Here is a 16,591-nt window from a genome sequence, read left to right on the forward strand (position 1 = left end):
ATAAAAGAGGAAAATAATAAAGTACAGTGGCGATAGGCTACCTACAAAACTTCTTTGCAAATGCCAGTAGCTGATCTGCAGGTGCTCTTTAGTTTGACATAGCTAGTCAGTATGAGACAAAAAATATTTAATAATACTCCAATCTACAGACTACTCAAAAACTCCCAACTCAGGTTTTATGGCAGCAAAAAATAGATAGCTTTTTTTTTAGATATCGTGCTTTATATTGTGTATTGAAGAGTACAAGATTGATTTATGGAAGTGACTAAAACTGGAGAACTTTTAACTTAGGACTTTTAAGAGATGGTGCGCAATTTTCACAATCAAGAGATAATATATTCTAACTTATTATCAGCATTAAATGGTTTTTACAGTAGAGATAATCTTTAAGGCAGGACTTTCTGTGTGAAATTTGTACAAAATCTATACTAAAATAAAGAGAAACACAAGTAACATTTTTAATGAATGTCTCCTCACAGTAGAGGTGAATGTGGTGCAGAGAAGCTGACTTAAACTTGCTCAGTTAATGCAGTATCAATCATTGTTTACTTCACTTTGTCAGTTTATGGCGAAGGGATTGATCCAATAAGCCTATTGATGGAAGGTTTGCTAAAAATGTCATGCTCCCTTGAAAAATTATTTTCAAAATACAAAAATAAGGTATTTTATTTAGATTTTTTGGCCGCTGTATTTTGTCGTTTGTTTTGATACACCTAAAATTGAGGTATTTAGCATTTTATATTAAAATACATTTCTTTGTATTTTTGCCTAACTCTATTCTTAGCTGCTGCTGAAGTTTCTCATCGGCATCCTTTCAGTGCACTCTAGATTACTTTGTCACGTGATGTCTGTTACATTTCTCGTCGCTTAATAAGAAGTGCCAATCGTTGTTTTTAGTTGAGTTTTATAATTGATCGTTAATTTATTGTTATAAGTGTTATATTTTAATTGTATATATTTGGTTTATTAAGTACATAAATTTATTTAGATTTTTGTATGTGTAAGGTAACGTTTAAAATCTTGAAAGTATAAAAAATAAATAAAAATAACAATTATGCTTTGTAATATATGAAGTAAATGAACTTTCCGCTAGAGGGCAGAACTGTGTACCTCAAATGTTCCCATCATCGACAGAGTTTATCCGAAGAAGAGAGAAACGTTTAGCCCTCGGATGATATTTTCTCCTTTCTATTTGATTTGTATTTACACCGTCAGTGTTTTTGCTCATAGAGGCATTTTCCGGTGAAAATGAATGATGATATATTGACCACTCTGAAAATACTGATCATTGGCGAAAGTGGAGTAGGCAAATCCAGGTATGAGACTTAAAGTTACAGATTCCAGCTGATAGAACAACAACAACAGCAGCAGCAGCAGCACATACACTGCATGAGCTTGTTAATAAAACAGATTGTTTTGGATTACAAAAATACTCAGTATTTATCAACCGAGAGTATTCAAGGATACATGTTTTCTTAAATACTAATATCACATCCAGTACACATTTGCAGATGTGTGCGACTCTCTCTATGCGTTGTAAAGAAAGTGTAATTCCTAATGCGAAGCTGCCAAGGTTAACCATTTTTAATTTCCTCCCTTCTCTTTCTTAGTCTTCTTTTGAGATTTACTGATGATACATTTGATGCAGAAATTGGTGCAACAATAGGTAAGTCCATGTAAAATGATAAATGTTTAAAAATAAAGTAATTATTTTTAAATGATTATAAAGGGTCTAACACGCAAACAAAAACAGTGGAGCAAAGTTAGGTATTGAGGAAATGTTGGTCTTATATTCGCTCATTTTGACTTTCTCCTTAATAATATCATTTCAGTATTCTTTGCAAATTCTAAATGGTGAAATCGTATTTCAATGACTATAAAATTACAGCATTGTTCACGGTCAATTAAATAGTGTTAATGTTGTTTTGAAGTCATACTTGAAAGTGATTTCAGACTGAATATTCAAAGTACAGTGGTAAATAAAATACAAGAATAATAATATATAGTAGGAAGCATGTCACAACCAAAAACCAACTTTAACTTATCTCTATAAGTCAGGTAAGGTTTTATATTCCCACTTTCTGACTTGCTTGTCAAATAATTCAGTAAAGCTGCATTTCATCGTCAACAATTTAAAGCTTTAAATCAAAGTAAAAAGTTGAAAATCCTTAAGGATTGGCAATAAAGGCACAGTTTACCCAAAAATGAAAACCTTTTCATCATTTACTCATATTTCAGTTCTTCCACAAAGGAAGATATGCTGACAAATGTTGTACAATAGAAACCATCGACTTCAACAGTATTGTTTGTTCCTATTATGTATGTCCCTCCAACATTCTTTAGAATATCTTGTTTTGTGTTCACCAGAAGAAATTAATAGTTTTGTTTCTCACCACTGGCTTGCTTGGTTTGGCACTTGTGGAGCTGCCCATCGATTTGCTCTTCAGTGTTTGGACTTTCAGCAGTGATAATTAAACCACACCAAGCTGAACTTAAAATCTGAACTGACAGTTTCAATTGACCAGAACTTCAATGTTAAGTTGCTTTGACATAATCTACATTTTAAAAGCGCTGTAGAAATAAAGATGAATCGAATTGAATTGAATAAAAGTTTAGAACCACTTGAGTGTGAATGAATAGAATGAGAATAGTGTGGAAATGTAAATTTTTAGGTGAAAATCCCTTTATATATTGCAGCACTGCAAATAATGTAAAACAACAACAAAAATAATACGCTTCAGCGTTTTTATTTAACGATACAAATATCCAAACAACCTTGGATCAAGATATTTCAGATATAAATATGAAAATTAAGTTGTGCTTTGTTACATATTAAGTGAGTTTATGCTTCAAGCAAAAACAAATATCTGTCAATGAATTGTAATAAGTGTCAAAGTCTAAGAAAAAAATTATTTTCAGCACATTATCACACAAATCAAGACCTCATTTTACATAATAAAGCTCCTTTTCTAAATTTTAATTACTTCGAGTTGGAATTAAATAAAAGTTTTCTCTTCTTATTTTTATATGTTTATAGTAGTGTTAGTAATAAATTAGGAATACAGTGCTCAGCATAATTGAGTACACCCCATTTTGAAAATAATTTTAGATGAATATAGGCAATACATTTTGGCGTATGTAAACAACAGTTTTATTAAACAGATATATTTATTAAAATAATATTTTAGTCACCGAACATATTTAGAAATTGAAACATAATACAATTAAAATCAATGAAAAAATTTCAACTAAGTTTTTTTTTCTTTTCTCTTTTTCTGCTTCTCTTGATTTTTCCTTTTTTTTTTAAATTTGTATTTAATATTTTTTCATACCATATAAATTTAGCTGTACTAGTTTTTGGACCATTATCATAAGTTATTTTGTTAGATAAGCTCCAGATTTGGCTTCAGTACTGACTAATCTAATATAACTGCACAAATGTAATACTGCAGAGCTTCCTGTTACAAATATGAATTTAAAAGAGAGATTTGTGAGGGGTGTACTCATATATGCTGAGCACTGTATGTGCGCTTCATTATTTTGTAAAATTTAATTTGCCCTTGCAGTCTTTAATCAAACATCACAACCTTCTCTACCCTTCGATACAACATTGCTTCACTTCTGGTTAGATGGAATGTTTTTTGGGAGGGGCCATCAGGGCGTATCTTGTTTCTGTCCTGCATTCATCCATTCCTCAGTCTTTCTTCAATTTGTTAGCAACACCTATATTTCAACAATCCAATCAGTTCCCGAAGGATGAAATCATGCACCTCCCTACATTTGTTTTTTAAATTTTTAATGGATGTACAGTGGGTATAGAAAAGAATCACCCCCCTTCAAAATATTTACATTTTGTTGCATTGTAGCCTGAAATGAAGACAGACACAGTTTTGTTTTATCTAGGTGTAATTATTCACTACAATGTATAACATCCATGTAAAAGATTTAACACCAACATGTCAGAAAACAACAACAAGCATAGAAACAGAATTCACTCAGTTGTGAAATGGATCACCCCCCTCCTAAAAAATACTTGTAAACTCAATCAGATGTACCTAATCACCTTAACGACACACAACACAATTTAACTTTCATTGGTGGTCAATTTGATCAGCTCAGCATGAAAATAGCTTTAGTGTAACATTTCAACCCCAGGTAGTGCAACTAAAGCAAACCATCAACTATGGGTGGCAAGGCATTGTCAAAAGATCTCTGGGATAAAGTTGTGGCCAGGCACAAGTTATGAAATGGAGATCAAATGCTTTATCAATGCCTAGAAGCACAGTGAAGTCCATTTTTAAAAAGTGGAATGTATTTGGTACAACACAGACCCTCCCTGAATCAGAACGTCACTCCAAACTGGATGAAAGAGCCAGGAGGAAACTGGTCAAAGAGGCAACCAAGAGGCCTACAACAACTTTGAAGTAGTTGCAATATTTTATGTCAAAGAGTGGTCATTGTGTGCATGTGACAACAATATCAACGATTCTCCCCAAATGTGGCTTGTGTGGGAGGGTTGCACGAAAAAAGCCACATCTTAAGAAAAGCAACATAAAGTCACAACACAGCTTTGCCAAAACCCACCTAGAAGCCACATGGAAAAAGTGTCATGGTCAGTGACTAAAATTTTATTATTTGGCCTCAACACCATACGATATGTATGGCAGAAATTCAATGCAGCTCACCATCCAAACAACACCATTCCTACCATAAAACATGGAGGTGAAAATATCTTGTTATGGGGTTGTTTCACTGCAGCAGGAACTGGAGAACTTGTCAGGATAGAAGGAATTATGGATGAGGTAAAATACTGACAAATTCTTAAGGAAAGTCTGCTGCTCTCTGCCAGAAGGTTATCAATGGGAAGAAGGTTTACCTTCCAACATGACAATGACACGAAGCACACAGCAAAACTGACCACACCGTGGTTGAAGGAGAAAAAGGTGAATGTCCTGGCATGGCCAAGTCAGAGTCCAGATTTAAACCCATTGAAAATCTGTGGAATAATTTGAATACTGCAGTCCACAAATAGACACCATCAAATTTAACTGAACTTGAACAGTTTTGCAAAGAGGGGTGGGCTAATATTGCAAAGTCTAAATGTGCAAAGTTAGTAGAAACGTATCGCAACAGATTAAAGGCTGTGTTTAAAGCAAAAGGTTATTCAACCAAACGCTGAAAAAGGGGGTGATCCTTTTTCCAACCCATTAATTTTGTTTTTTATATGTAAATTTTTTTCTGACATTTTGGTGTTATATCTTTTGGTTGGGTGTTATAAGCTGCACTAAGTGAATACAGTTAGATTAAACAAAAAATGTGTCTGTCTTCATTTCAGGCTACAATGCAACAAAATGCAACTATTTTGAAGGGGGGTGATTCTTTTCTATACCCACTGTACATCAAGATTGAATGAAAAAAGGTGAATCTTAACTTTGATGCATTCACCTTTAATAATCATTAAACATTTGTAATGGAAAACAAGACAAAAATACTGATAAAGAGTATTACTTTTTTACACAATGGTCAGAAGGTCTTTGCATGGTACTAAAAAGTAATCAATCTTCGATGATGACACCTGTAGAAAACCTGTTGACTTCTAGTTTGTTCTTGGTGTGTGACGTATAGATTTTTTTACAGGTCACATATTTGTTGTGTAAGCACGAGAAGCTTGCTTTCCTGGTTGCTCGGTTAATGACAATCTATGAAAACAAATATCTTCTGATTACCCTGAAGCCAACATCAGTCACACATGCTGCTCTAGATCTGGTTTTACTTGAAAACCAACATCACATTCATCGCTCAAATTCTAGACCTAAATTTAAAATTATGAAAATCTAAAAGTGCATTTATTCATGTTAAACATTGTTCAGGGGCTACATTAACACTAATGTCTGTGCAATGAAAATCAACACATGATCTACTGCTTCTTATGTTGTGGAAATCCATCGGTTGTCAAAGCAGTGACAAATTTAAGGTAACGTGTGTATGTGTGACCGCCGTTTTCGTTTCAAAGCCCTCCAATCCAAACCAAACACATCCAGGTCTCCCTCTTCCTCTGGTAAATCTGTCAGTGCTGTGCTGAAATTCGGCAGTACTTCATGCCTCCAGATCTTTCATTCACAGAGTGCTGAGAGATTTATTCCCCCGTCGTCTTTACACATACTTTCATTTTTCTTTTATGAATGTAAATCACTTATGTTTGTAAGTGATGTGGCTTTGCTGAGTGATGAGGCAGGTGGTTGATTCGTCCTATTTTCTTTTTTATCTGTACGTATTAAACCCACAATTCCCCGTTCTGCTGTAAATTTTGGGATTTTTAGCTTTAGTCACTCTGGGCTTGTTGCCTGACAAATATCTCGGTCCATCAAAAATTAAATCGATCTCACTATATATGTATGGTTTTACCATAATCCTCATAAAACTTCTGGACGGTAATCTTGAATTTTTACAAACGTTTAATCTGTCCATCTAATTATGACAGTATTTATGTAAAAATCTACAAAATTAAATAATTATTTATAATAAACTAAAACTGTATATATAAAATGTAGTTACATTTTATTTTATGTAATATTTTATTGTAATATTTTATGTAATAATTTATGAATATAAAAATAAAAATAAATAGTAAAAACATAAAGAAAAACAATTATATAAAAAAAGAAAAAGTAAGAATACAAGTACTAAACGTGATTTGTTTTTCATGAAGGTGTGGATTTCAAGGTGAAAACGCTGGCTGTAGATGGAAACCGAGCAAAACTAGCAATCTGGGTAAGAAAGCAAGTGTTTTATTTCCTCTTGTCTTATACATGTGGAGTTTAGAGCAGCATTGCCTTATGTTTTTAGAATGATAATAACTTATCCACCTTTTTTGTGCATTATTTTATATTATGGGGTTGTCTTTGTGCTTTTTCTATTTTTTTACTCTTTAACCTGCACTTTTAGAACATACATTTTTACCAATTTCTTCATTTAAATTGTGTTCCTGACACCACTCTAGCTCAACCTAAGGACTGTTAAACTAAGTCGATATAAGTTTGTGTTTTATTTGAGCAAACTCGAGACGGAAAGTTGGTTTTAATCTGGTTTCAACACCATGGTAACTTGCACTGCTTAGCTAACTTGCTCCAGAACAGGAATTATTCTGGGATAGAGATCGCAAACTAAAACTGGACCAGTCAGTTGGGAGTAAAGTAAAGTTTATTTGATGTAATAAACCCACTCCTAGTCCACTAGCATCTTTTTTGCGTCAAATTAAAGCCTTTTACAATGAAATCATTTCTGTTGCTAATAATTTATTCATGTGACTTATAATTATTTATACTTTTATTATGTTTGAACATTATTTATTTAAATAGGGCTGTGCTGATAGATAATATTATATCGAATTGCAGTAAAATGTATGTCAATAACAATAAGCTCTGGACTTTATTACTCTATTGGTCTAAAATCCAATCTCACAGCAGAAATGTAGAACAATGGGAAAAGTGTGTTGATATTAGATACATACCAAATTTTCTACCACTAAAAACTTATCAGCCAAAAATATATTAAGCCATTTAATGGACCCTGTAATTTTTGTGACTTCAGCCATTATTGGGATACTCTTTTTAAATCTGGACTCATTAACAACTTATATTGTCATTGTTCAATATGAAAAATAATTAATGAGATAGCATTTTTTCTCCCAGCCCTATATTCAAATAGTTTTGACTTTTATAAGTGGGGGACAGCTGAATAAGATCCAAAAGTTTATGTTCATATAATTATTAATGACCTGTTTCTAAATGGTCTGTCTGTAAAAGTGAGGGGGAAATATCCCCCGTCCCTCCCAGTTGCTATACCCCTGATAGCATTTATACATAAAGCTTTTAAGCTGTTGGTGAACCTATAATATTAAAATCAGTTGATTGATTTGGATTTAAATAAAATTATTCCTTTAAGTTTCCTTTTCAAGCTTTTGCTGAATCAACAATGGTTATTACTTTCTTGAAAATATGTTTCAATCCATCATATTAAAAAAAAAAAAACAATGAAATATCTTTAGCAGAGAAGTGAATTGCTCTTACTTACTTCCTTTTTTTTTGAGTAATCTTTAAAACTGACCCTCGAATGTGATGTTTGATTGGCTGTTTGCTGAATGTGCAACACCTCCAGCTGCATGTGGTTCAGAGTTGTTCACAAACTCTGTTGTAAGTTTACAGAACATTTATATAAAGCATTGTGAAACCACTTAACCTGATCCTAACCAGGTTGGATTTGTTTGGTTTTGTCAACTCGAAACTTAATTTGCAACTTGTAGTTTGTTCAACTCATTTTGTGCAACAGGCCTCAGATGGTGACAATGTTTAGAGGTAAACAGGAACAGCTCATGTTGTAAATGTTATTTTAAAATAATCTGTAGATCAAATGAAGTCCCTTAGCAGAATGTTTGTAAGAGTCTCTATAATATCAGAATATGAAACTAGAAATTGACAGTACAAAAGAGATTAGAGTTAATTGACAATAATAATAACTCTCATCCGATTTAGATATTTTCATGTGCAAAATTAATACATCATATATTGTAAATATATAATATATTTATGCATTATTAACTTTATTATCCAATCATCTCCAGGAAAAGTACTGTATACGACAAATGTAACAACTATATAATGTCAAACTCAGTTCCTAGATTGCCGGAGCTCTGCACAGTTTAATTCCAACCCTAATTAAACACACCTGATCAAACTAAGTCCTTCAGTCTTGTTTGAAACCTGCAGGTAAGTGTGTTGAAGCAGGGTTGGAACTAAACTGTGCAGGGCTGCTGCCCTCCAGGATCTGAATTTGACACCCCTTAACAGTTCACAGTGTTTCAGTTGTGCACCACAAGATGGCAGTGTTTCCTAAGAGAAAAGCATCTTTTTTAAATATATGTAATAATAATTCAAATAACCATTGTTACTTCTTTTTAACACCATTTCTCTTAAAGGCTGATTTGTTTTGTGTTTACAGGATACAGCAGGTCAAGAACGTTTTCGGACTTTAACACCCAGTTACTACAGAGGAGCTCAGGGTGTCATTCTGGGTAACTGTTCACTGTTATAGTAATGATTAGCATTAAAATATCAATTCCAATTGTTGAATAATCCGATGTTGTAATTTTCTGTTCACATTGTGTCTTGTAGTGTATGATGTCTCTAGGCGAGAGACATTTGCTAAGCTGGATAACTGGTTGAGTGAGCTGGAGACGTACTGTACAAGAAATGATCTTGTCAAGATGCTAGTGGGAAACAAAATCGATAAGGTGAGTTCCACTTATATTACTGCTCACTCTCAAAAAAAAAAACGCCTGCCTGTGTATTAAAATCTGACATGGAGCAGCTTTCTGCTTGGCATTTATAATATACACGGCACCATATGTGTCTACAAAAACTCTTTATGGGTAAGCAATGTAATTAGTAATAACAACTAATAAGAATAGCTCGTGCCCCCTTTTCCCCTAATGTACACTACTTTACTGTACTATTACTGCACTAGGTCTTTTCTACTATATAATTATAGAGTTACATCTTGTATTCAGTCTTTTGTTTATTGTTGATATTTTTGATTATTTGTTCGGTCACACTTTACAATAAGGTTCATTAGTTACTCTTAAGTAATGCATTTACTAACATGAACAAACAATGAACAATACATTTACTACAGTAGTTATTCATGTTAATAAACATTAGTTAATGAAAATACAGTAGTTCATTGTTAGTTCATGTTACCTCATGGTGCATTAAATAATGTTAACAAGCATGGATGTTAATAATGCATTAGTAAATGTTCAATTATGATTAATAAATGCTGTACAAGTGTTGGTTATGATTAGTTCATGTTAGTAAATGCATTAACTAATGAACCTTATTGTAAAGTGTTACCATTTGTTCCATATTTATTATTGTTGCTTGTGTCTAAGAGCTACCAAACAAAATGACAATACACTTCTAATTATAAAAAAAAAAGATGTTCTTGAAATGCTGATTTTCTCTGCAGGATGATCGTGAGATTGAGCGAGAGGAGGGCCTGAAGTTCGCAAGAAAACACTCCATGCTTTTCATAGGTAAGTCATCTGTAGGATGTACTTTGATGAATAACCCGAGCCCTCATTATTCACTAAACCGCAGGCTTTAAATAGTCATACATTGCCCTTTTACTTTCCCATATTTCATTTCAAGATTCATTACTTTAACACATGGAAAAATCAGACTTTTGACGTCAGCTAGTTTATTCAACTGCTGTACTACACACATGCTGCTATTTTTAAACACTCGGGCCCATTCACTAAAAACAAAGATTATGTTATTTAATTGAGAGGATGGATTGTTTGTATGAGTTGTCGTTCATTTATTATGGCAGCAAATTCAAGTCAGACTTCACAATGCTCTTGAGTTATTTCTTGTATGATGGTAGCAGTGCTGTATACGTGTTTGCGGGTGACGTCCTGCATTCTTCTGCGCTGTGGGTTTGGTTTGCAAGTCATGTGACGCGCCTCATGAGTGGGGATGTAAGCAGTAATCTGTTTGAATTAGCCGTGAAGCCCTCACACCAAATGAACTCTGCAGATGGACAATATGGCTAGAGCCCGTGTGCTGGAGTCCAATGTTTTTTTTTTTCTTTCTCAAATGTAGTGTTTCCTATTCCTTTCTACTTTCTGCAGTTTTCTTTTTAAATTAAATGTGAACAGTTTATTGCTTCTTTGCACATAATTCACCATGCATTATTTCCATTATGGCAGCATTTACATAAACGTACACATTTGTAAGTTTAGGGTCACGAAGTTTATGTTTTAAAAAATATATATAAATTTTATTAAGCAAGTATGTGTTAATTGTGACCGTATTTAAAATGTAACAGAATATCTATTTATCTATCCATCTTACACTTTTTCTGTTTTCATAGTTAGTTTTTTTTTATTTATTTGTTTTATTTATTTATTTTATTCTTATTTATAGTCTTTTCTTAACAGTTGCTCATTTTGGGTTATAGATATTTACAAAAACAGAGAGAACAATGTCAATTGTTCAGTTTTATTTTGTGAAGAGCAAAGATGGCTTTGTAGAAAAAGCAAGATAGAAGGTTCCTCAGAAGTTGATGCTGTTTGTATTTTTGTAAAAGTGTTGATAGCTCATTTGAAAAAAGATTTTAATTATTACAGTTTATTGAGTGATCTTAATTTTTTCCCAATATATGGTGCTATAAAGATGTGTTTTGTTCTGTTGTAGAAAACAATTAAGTTTTCAACAATTTGTTCTTTTAAGATTGTAATATTTTGTTGATTTCTTGTAGAGCTGCACAATATTGGGAAAAAAACTGACATTGCAATACATTCATTCATTGCGATATGAATGGAATTTCAGCAGATGACTTGGATAGCTAAATATGCAAATAAAATAAAATGATTTATGATTTTCTGACAAGTCAAATGGTAATCAAAAGCAGAAATTAAATAATCAATGTGTTTTTAACCTTAAAAACACATGCAAATATTAAACTTTCACTCTCAAGTTTTTGTTTTTTAAATATCTCCCAAATGATGTTTAACAGAGCAAGGACATTTTCACAGTATTTCTGATAATATTTTTTTTTTTCTGGAGAAAGTCTTAGTTGTTTTATTTTGCCTAAAATAAAATAAAATTTTTAAACACCATTTAAGGACAATATTATTAGCCCCTTAGCTATCTTTTCCATAGTCTACAAAACAAACTATCATTATACAATAATTTGCCCAAATACCCTAACCTGCCTAGTTAACCTACATTAACTAACCTAGTTAAGCCTTTAAATTTCACTTTAAGCTGTATAGAAGTGTCTTGAAAAATATCTAGTAAATTATTATTTACTGTCATCATGACAAAGCTAAATAAATCAATTATTAGAGATGAGTTATTAAGACTATTTTGTTTAGAAATATGTTGAAAAAGTCTTCTCTCCATTAAACAGAAATTGGGGGGAAAAAATAAAAAGGGGGTGAATGATATATATTATTTAATTATGAAGACAATTGTATTATGTCTTACAAGAAACAAACTATTTTAGTCTTTCTAATTCAAATTCACAGACTTATTTGGCACCATTGTACTAGCAATTTTATGTTAGGCAATTTTATAGTACATCTTTAATTTTATGAGTCTTCTTTCTTTCTTCCTTTCCTTCTATTTAATTTTCGTATAGCGCTCACAATTCATCACATCCTATTCTCCAGGTGTTACAGACCTCTTTACTGCACACTAGAGTATATACACTACCCAACAAAAGTCTTGTCATCAATCCCGGTTGTAAGAGTAACAAATAATAATTTGACTTCTAGTTGATCATTTGGAAAAGTGTCAGAAGGTAAATTTGTCAGATGAATCATCTGTTGAACTGCATCCCAATCATCATAAATACTGCAGAAGACCTACTGGAACCCACATGGATCCAAGATTCTCACAGAAATCAGTCAAGTTTGCTGAAGGAAAAATCATGGTTTGGGGTTACATTCAGTATGGGGGTTTGCGAGAGATCTGCAGAGTGCATGGCAACATCAACAGCCTGAGGTATCAGGACATTTGTGCTGCCCATTACATTACAAGCCACAAGAGAAGGACAAATTCTTCAGCTGGTCAACGCTCCTTCTCATACTTCAGCCTCCACTTCAAAGTTCCTGAAAGCAAAGTAGGTCAAGGTGCTCCAGTATTGGCCAGCCCAGTCACCATACATGAACATAAATGAGCATGTCTGGGGTAAAATGGAGGAGGCATTGAAGATGAACCCAAAGAATATTGACAAACTCTGGGAGTCCTGCAAGAACGCTTTCTTTGGCATTCCAGATGACTTTATTAGTAAGTTATTTAAGTCATTGCAGAGATGTATGGATGCAGTCATCCAAGCTCATGGGAGTCATACACAATATTAACTCTTTTTCCACTGCACCAGGACTTTATATTCTATACTGTCTATTATTTCTGTGAAGTGACAAGACTTTTGTCTAAGCAAAGTCAGATTTACAGTCCTAATTAAATAATTAATAATCAAGCCATGATCATATTTTATTTTGCTAAAATAAGCATAATCTTCATATAAGCCGCTTCTGATACCAAATGATCAACTAGAAGTCAAGTTAGTATCTGTTGTTCCTAAAACTTTGATAGGCGACAAGACTTTAGTCAGGTAGTGTACACTCATCTCTCTTTTTCTCTCTATTTCACCCAGAGTCCAGTGCTAAAACAAGGGATGGTGTCCAGTGTGCCTTTGAGGAGCTGGTGGAGAAAATCCTGCAGACTCCAGGCTTGTGGGAGAGTATGCATAAGTCAAGAGGAGTTGCCCTGTCTGAACTCTCTGAAAGTAGTCAAGGAGGCTGCGGGGCGTACTGCTCACTTCTCTAACACGCACACTGGTGTTTAGACAGTGCAGGTTAGATTAGTTAACCCATACAAAGGATACATATGCCTTTTTGGTAAGTGTATCCCCGCGAGCACACAAACAAAACTTTCATAAGTATTAATCATTTAACAGAGCTGACAAAAACAAAGAAGATGGCTGGAAATAGATAAGCTTTTTTTCTGTTAAAATTCATTTGACGATTTTTATCGAAGGCATGCTGATCATTTGTATTCAGGAAGGGGATAAAAACAAAAAAAAAAACTTGATTACTCCATAATACCTCAGATCAGTTTGCTTCTCGGTTTGTATATTGCTCGTAATGTTTTACTTTGTTTTGTCCCAGTGCCTGTGTTTCTTATTTAGGAAGAGGTAAACACTCATCAGTCTAACTCGACCTTTCAAACTGCTGGAATGAGCTCTCAGTAGAACACAGATTTCCATCAACATGCCCTCTCTTGATGTCTGCAACGTGCGGAACTCCGTTCTTTCTTTATCTGTCCATCTTTGGATCCCATTTTTTCCCTACTGTCAGTCACTTGTTAACTTTAGTTCCTCCCTCTCTCTCACTACATGTATCTGTCTTCAATTCACTTCCACCATTCCCTCTGTTTCTCCACTGAATAATAGAGTTAGCAAGCGTTTGGATCTGTGTTTTACTGCTTTTATTGACTTGGGCCGCCCACTTCAAAACATGTTTTTGAAGGGTTTATAAATCAAACATATTGGCGCAATGAATCTCTCTTTTGTACATATAAACAGAGGGTAAAACTGGCTAAAAATAAAACTTGCCTTCAGACTTATGGACAGTGTAACATGTCTGTCCATCGTAGAGAAGGAAAAAAAAAAAGATCCTCACAGTGAGTCACTGGGTGTGACTATAGATGGTTTTTACGCACAGAGAAATGGAACAAAAGAACACATTTAGAAATAATAAATGTTCATCCCAAAAATGCACTGCACTTAATGGCGATGCCAAATTAATATTTCCATTCTCCCGGTTTAATCTGGACTATTTGATCTGGACTATTTAGTCTGTTCTGTTTGCTTTAGAGAAACATCCAGGGGGTCCCAGATGTCGAGTCTTGTATTCATTGCTTAAAAACTGGGTGGTAAAGTCCTTTCGAGAGCCAACTTCAGTTATAGCAGTTTTAGAAAGTGTGTGGCACATGTGGAAGGAAACGCAGGGTTTGAATGCACACCCACAGAAAAGTCCTCATTTTTGCATTCCTTTTTACTTGTTTTGATATTTGCTGATAATTAGAAGCTGATTTATGTATTGGGTGGTTTCAAGTTGCATGCAATATGTCTTATGTGCATTTTTAGGGCAGTTATATAGTATCTAATTGTATATTTTTTTCACTATTCATCATCATATAATTCTATATGAGAGTTAATTGCCATTGATTGAAGGACTTTTGGTTTAGGTTCTTCACTGTTTTATGGATATTTATGTCCAAACCTTATGAGTATAATACACAAGAATGAGTTTACGCAATATTGCCTACTGTTATTGCACATTAATTACTCTATGTAAATATTTGCTTATGATGGTCATAAATATATTGTAATGTTGATGTGTGAGTCTCTGCACTATAATGAAATGACAATATTTTGTCTTTGAATACCTTCTTTCTTTCTCTCTTTTTCACATTCTCTCATATTTTTTCCAGCAGTGAGTTCTTGTTAAATATGACCCACCACAGGAATGTATCTCCAGGCCTCTGCGATTTCACCGTTTCCCGTTACATTTCTGCGTGAATGCTGTAGTGACTGAAGTGTTTGCTTATTCATGCGTTCGGTCGGCATCTTCATATGGTTTCCGTGATCATTCAATGTGTTGAATCCAAATTATTGCATTTAGATGGACAGGCAGGTTGGGTAACCATAGAGATTGCAGGTTTTCAGGTTTTTCTGCCCTTTGACCAGGAGGTGTGTAATTCCTAGATGACAAATGAATGTCTGGCTCAAAGATCTTTTTGGATGCAAAATTATTTGAAGAAAGTTTGTGTCGATCATACATCAGCTCTGCTTTGCGGTGTCTGTACTCTATTGTTCTTATATGACTGCTAGACCTGTAATTCAGTATGTTGAATTTCTCCTCTAAATGCTCCCACCTGCCAGTTTCACCTTTCTCTTGGATCAGGAATGGATATTCCAGGCGCAATTTCATAATTGCTTAATATAATACTGAGGCCTAATTTCTGCTTAGGGTTAGTAGAAAATCTTGGTTTGGAGTAGTTTTCTAAGTATCGGTGTCCAAATTTTAATATTTGCGGGTGACCAACCATTCTGGTCTTTTCAGGTTAATTGTGTAAAGCTACTTCCTTGGATTCTTTCGCACATCTTTGCTGAGTTTTTAACATAGCATTATTTTTAGGAAGAAGTGAGTTATAATGTGTTTAATTGTAAAAAATCTCATACTTGATGTTTTCGAATGACAACTGTTATTTAGTTTATTATTCTTCATTATCTGTTCTGCCTTATTTCACATAATTGTTGATTTTGTAAATGTTATGATTTATGGTACCAGGATACAATTTGCATGGGCTTATTAAAAATTGGGCAGTAGAAAAGGAAAAAGGTTGCCTGGTACAGTATTATTTTAGCAAACTAAGACTAAAAATATTAGTCAAAAAACATTTTCATTAATTGAAATTTTTTTTTTACAATAAATAAAAAACTAAAACTAAACAAAACTAACAACAGAAAAAACTGAAATAAAATAGTAATTAGCAAACACAAATAATCCTTTTCATGTTTCTTATGCACTGTTTAGAGAAAAAACAGAAGATGTTGCTTCACAGTCAAACACAAGCTCATGATTATACAAACAGATCTTTCCTATATAAACAAAATGTGTTCTAACCTTTTCTTCATTTGCAAAAATAAATAAATAAATAAATAAAAAACTATAAAGTATGATGTTTAATATTAAGAAGAATTACTAAATTTTTACTTTTATTTGGACATGGATCAATCTTACCTTGTTTACTTTTGCACCTTGGCACACTTTGGGCCTCTTGGTAACAACTGAGCGTCACAGCCTACTTAAGTGTTGTTGCTGATCATGTTCATTTTTTATAAGCATATAGAGAACCAATCTTGTGATGCTACTGTACGTTCAGCAGGAAAATTTACCGTCACAAAGGTCAGATGATTTTAAACTGGCTTAATCCAACAGAGCACCTTTAGGATGTCA

The 16,591-nt window shown here is 33.6% G+C and overlaps 1 protein-coding gene across 2 annotated transcripts; it reads left to right on the plus strand.

Moving 5' to 3' along the window:
• Window positions 1–1,139: 1,139 nt before the first annotated feature.
• rab18a (RAB18A, member RAS oncogene family) lies at window positions 1,140–14,966 on the plus strand. Of its 2 annotated transcripts, none has more exons than XR_012387487.1 (7): window positions 1,140–1,316; window positions 1,611–1,666; window positions 6,710–6,771; window positions 8,998–9,070; window positions 9,171–9,289; window positions 10,024–12,302; window positions 13,122–13,636. XR_012387487.1 is itself a non-coding variant. In NM_206830.1 (7 exon segments), coding segments are annotated over 7 exon segments (618 nt in total). In that variant the 5' UTR covers window positions 1,156–1,248; the 3' UTR covers window positions 13,395–14,966.
• Window positions 14,967–16,591: the final 1,625 nt, after the last annotated feature.

Source organism: Danio rerio, chromosome 12 (genome assembly GCF_049306965.1).
Source record: "Danio rerio strain Tuebingen ecotype United States chromosome 12, GRCz12tu, whole genome shotgun sequence".
Taxonomy (NCBI): domain Eukaryota; kingdom Metazoa; phylum Chordata; class Actinopteri; order Cypriniformes; family Danionidae; genus Danio; species Danio rerio.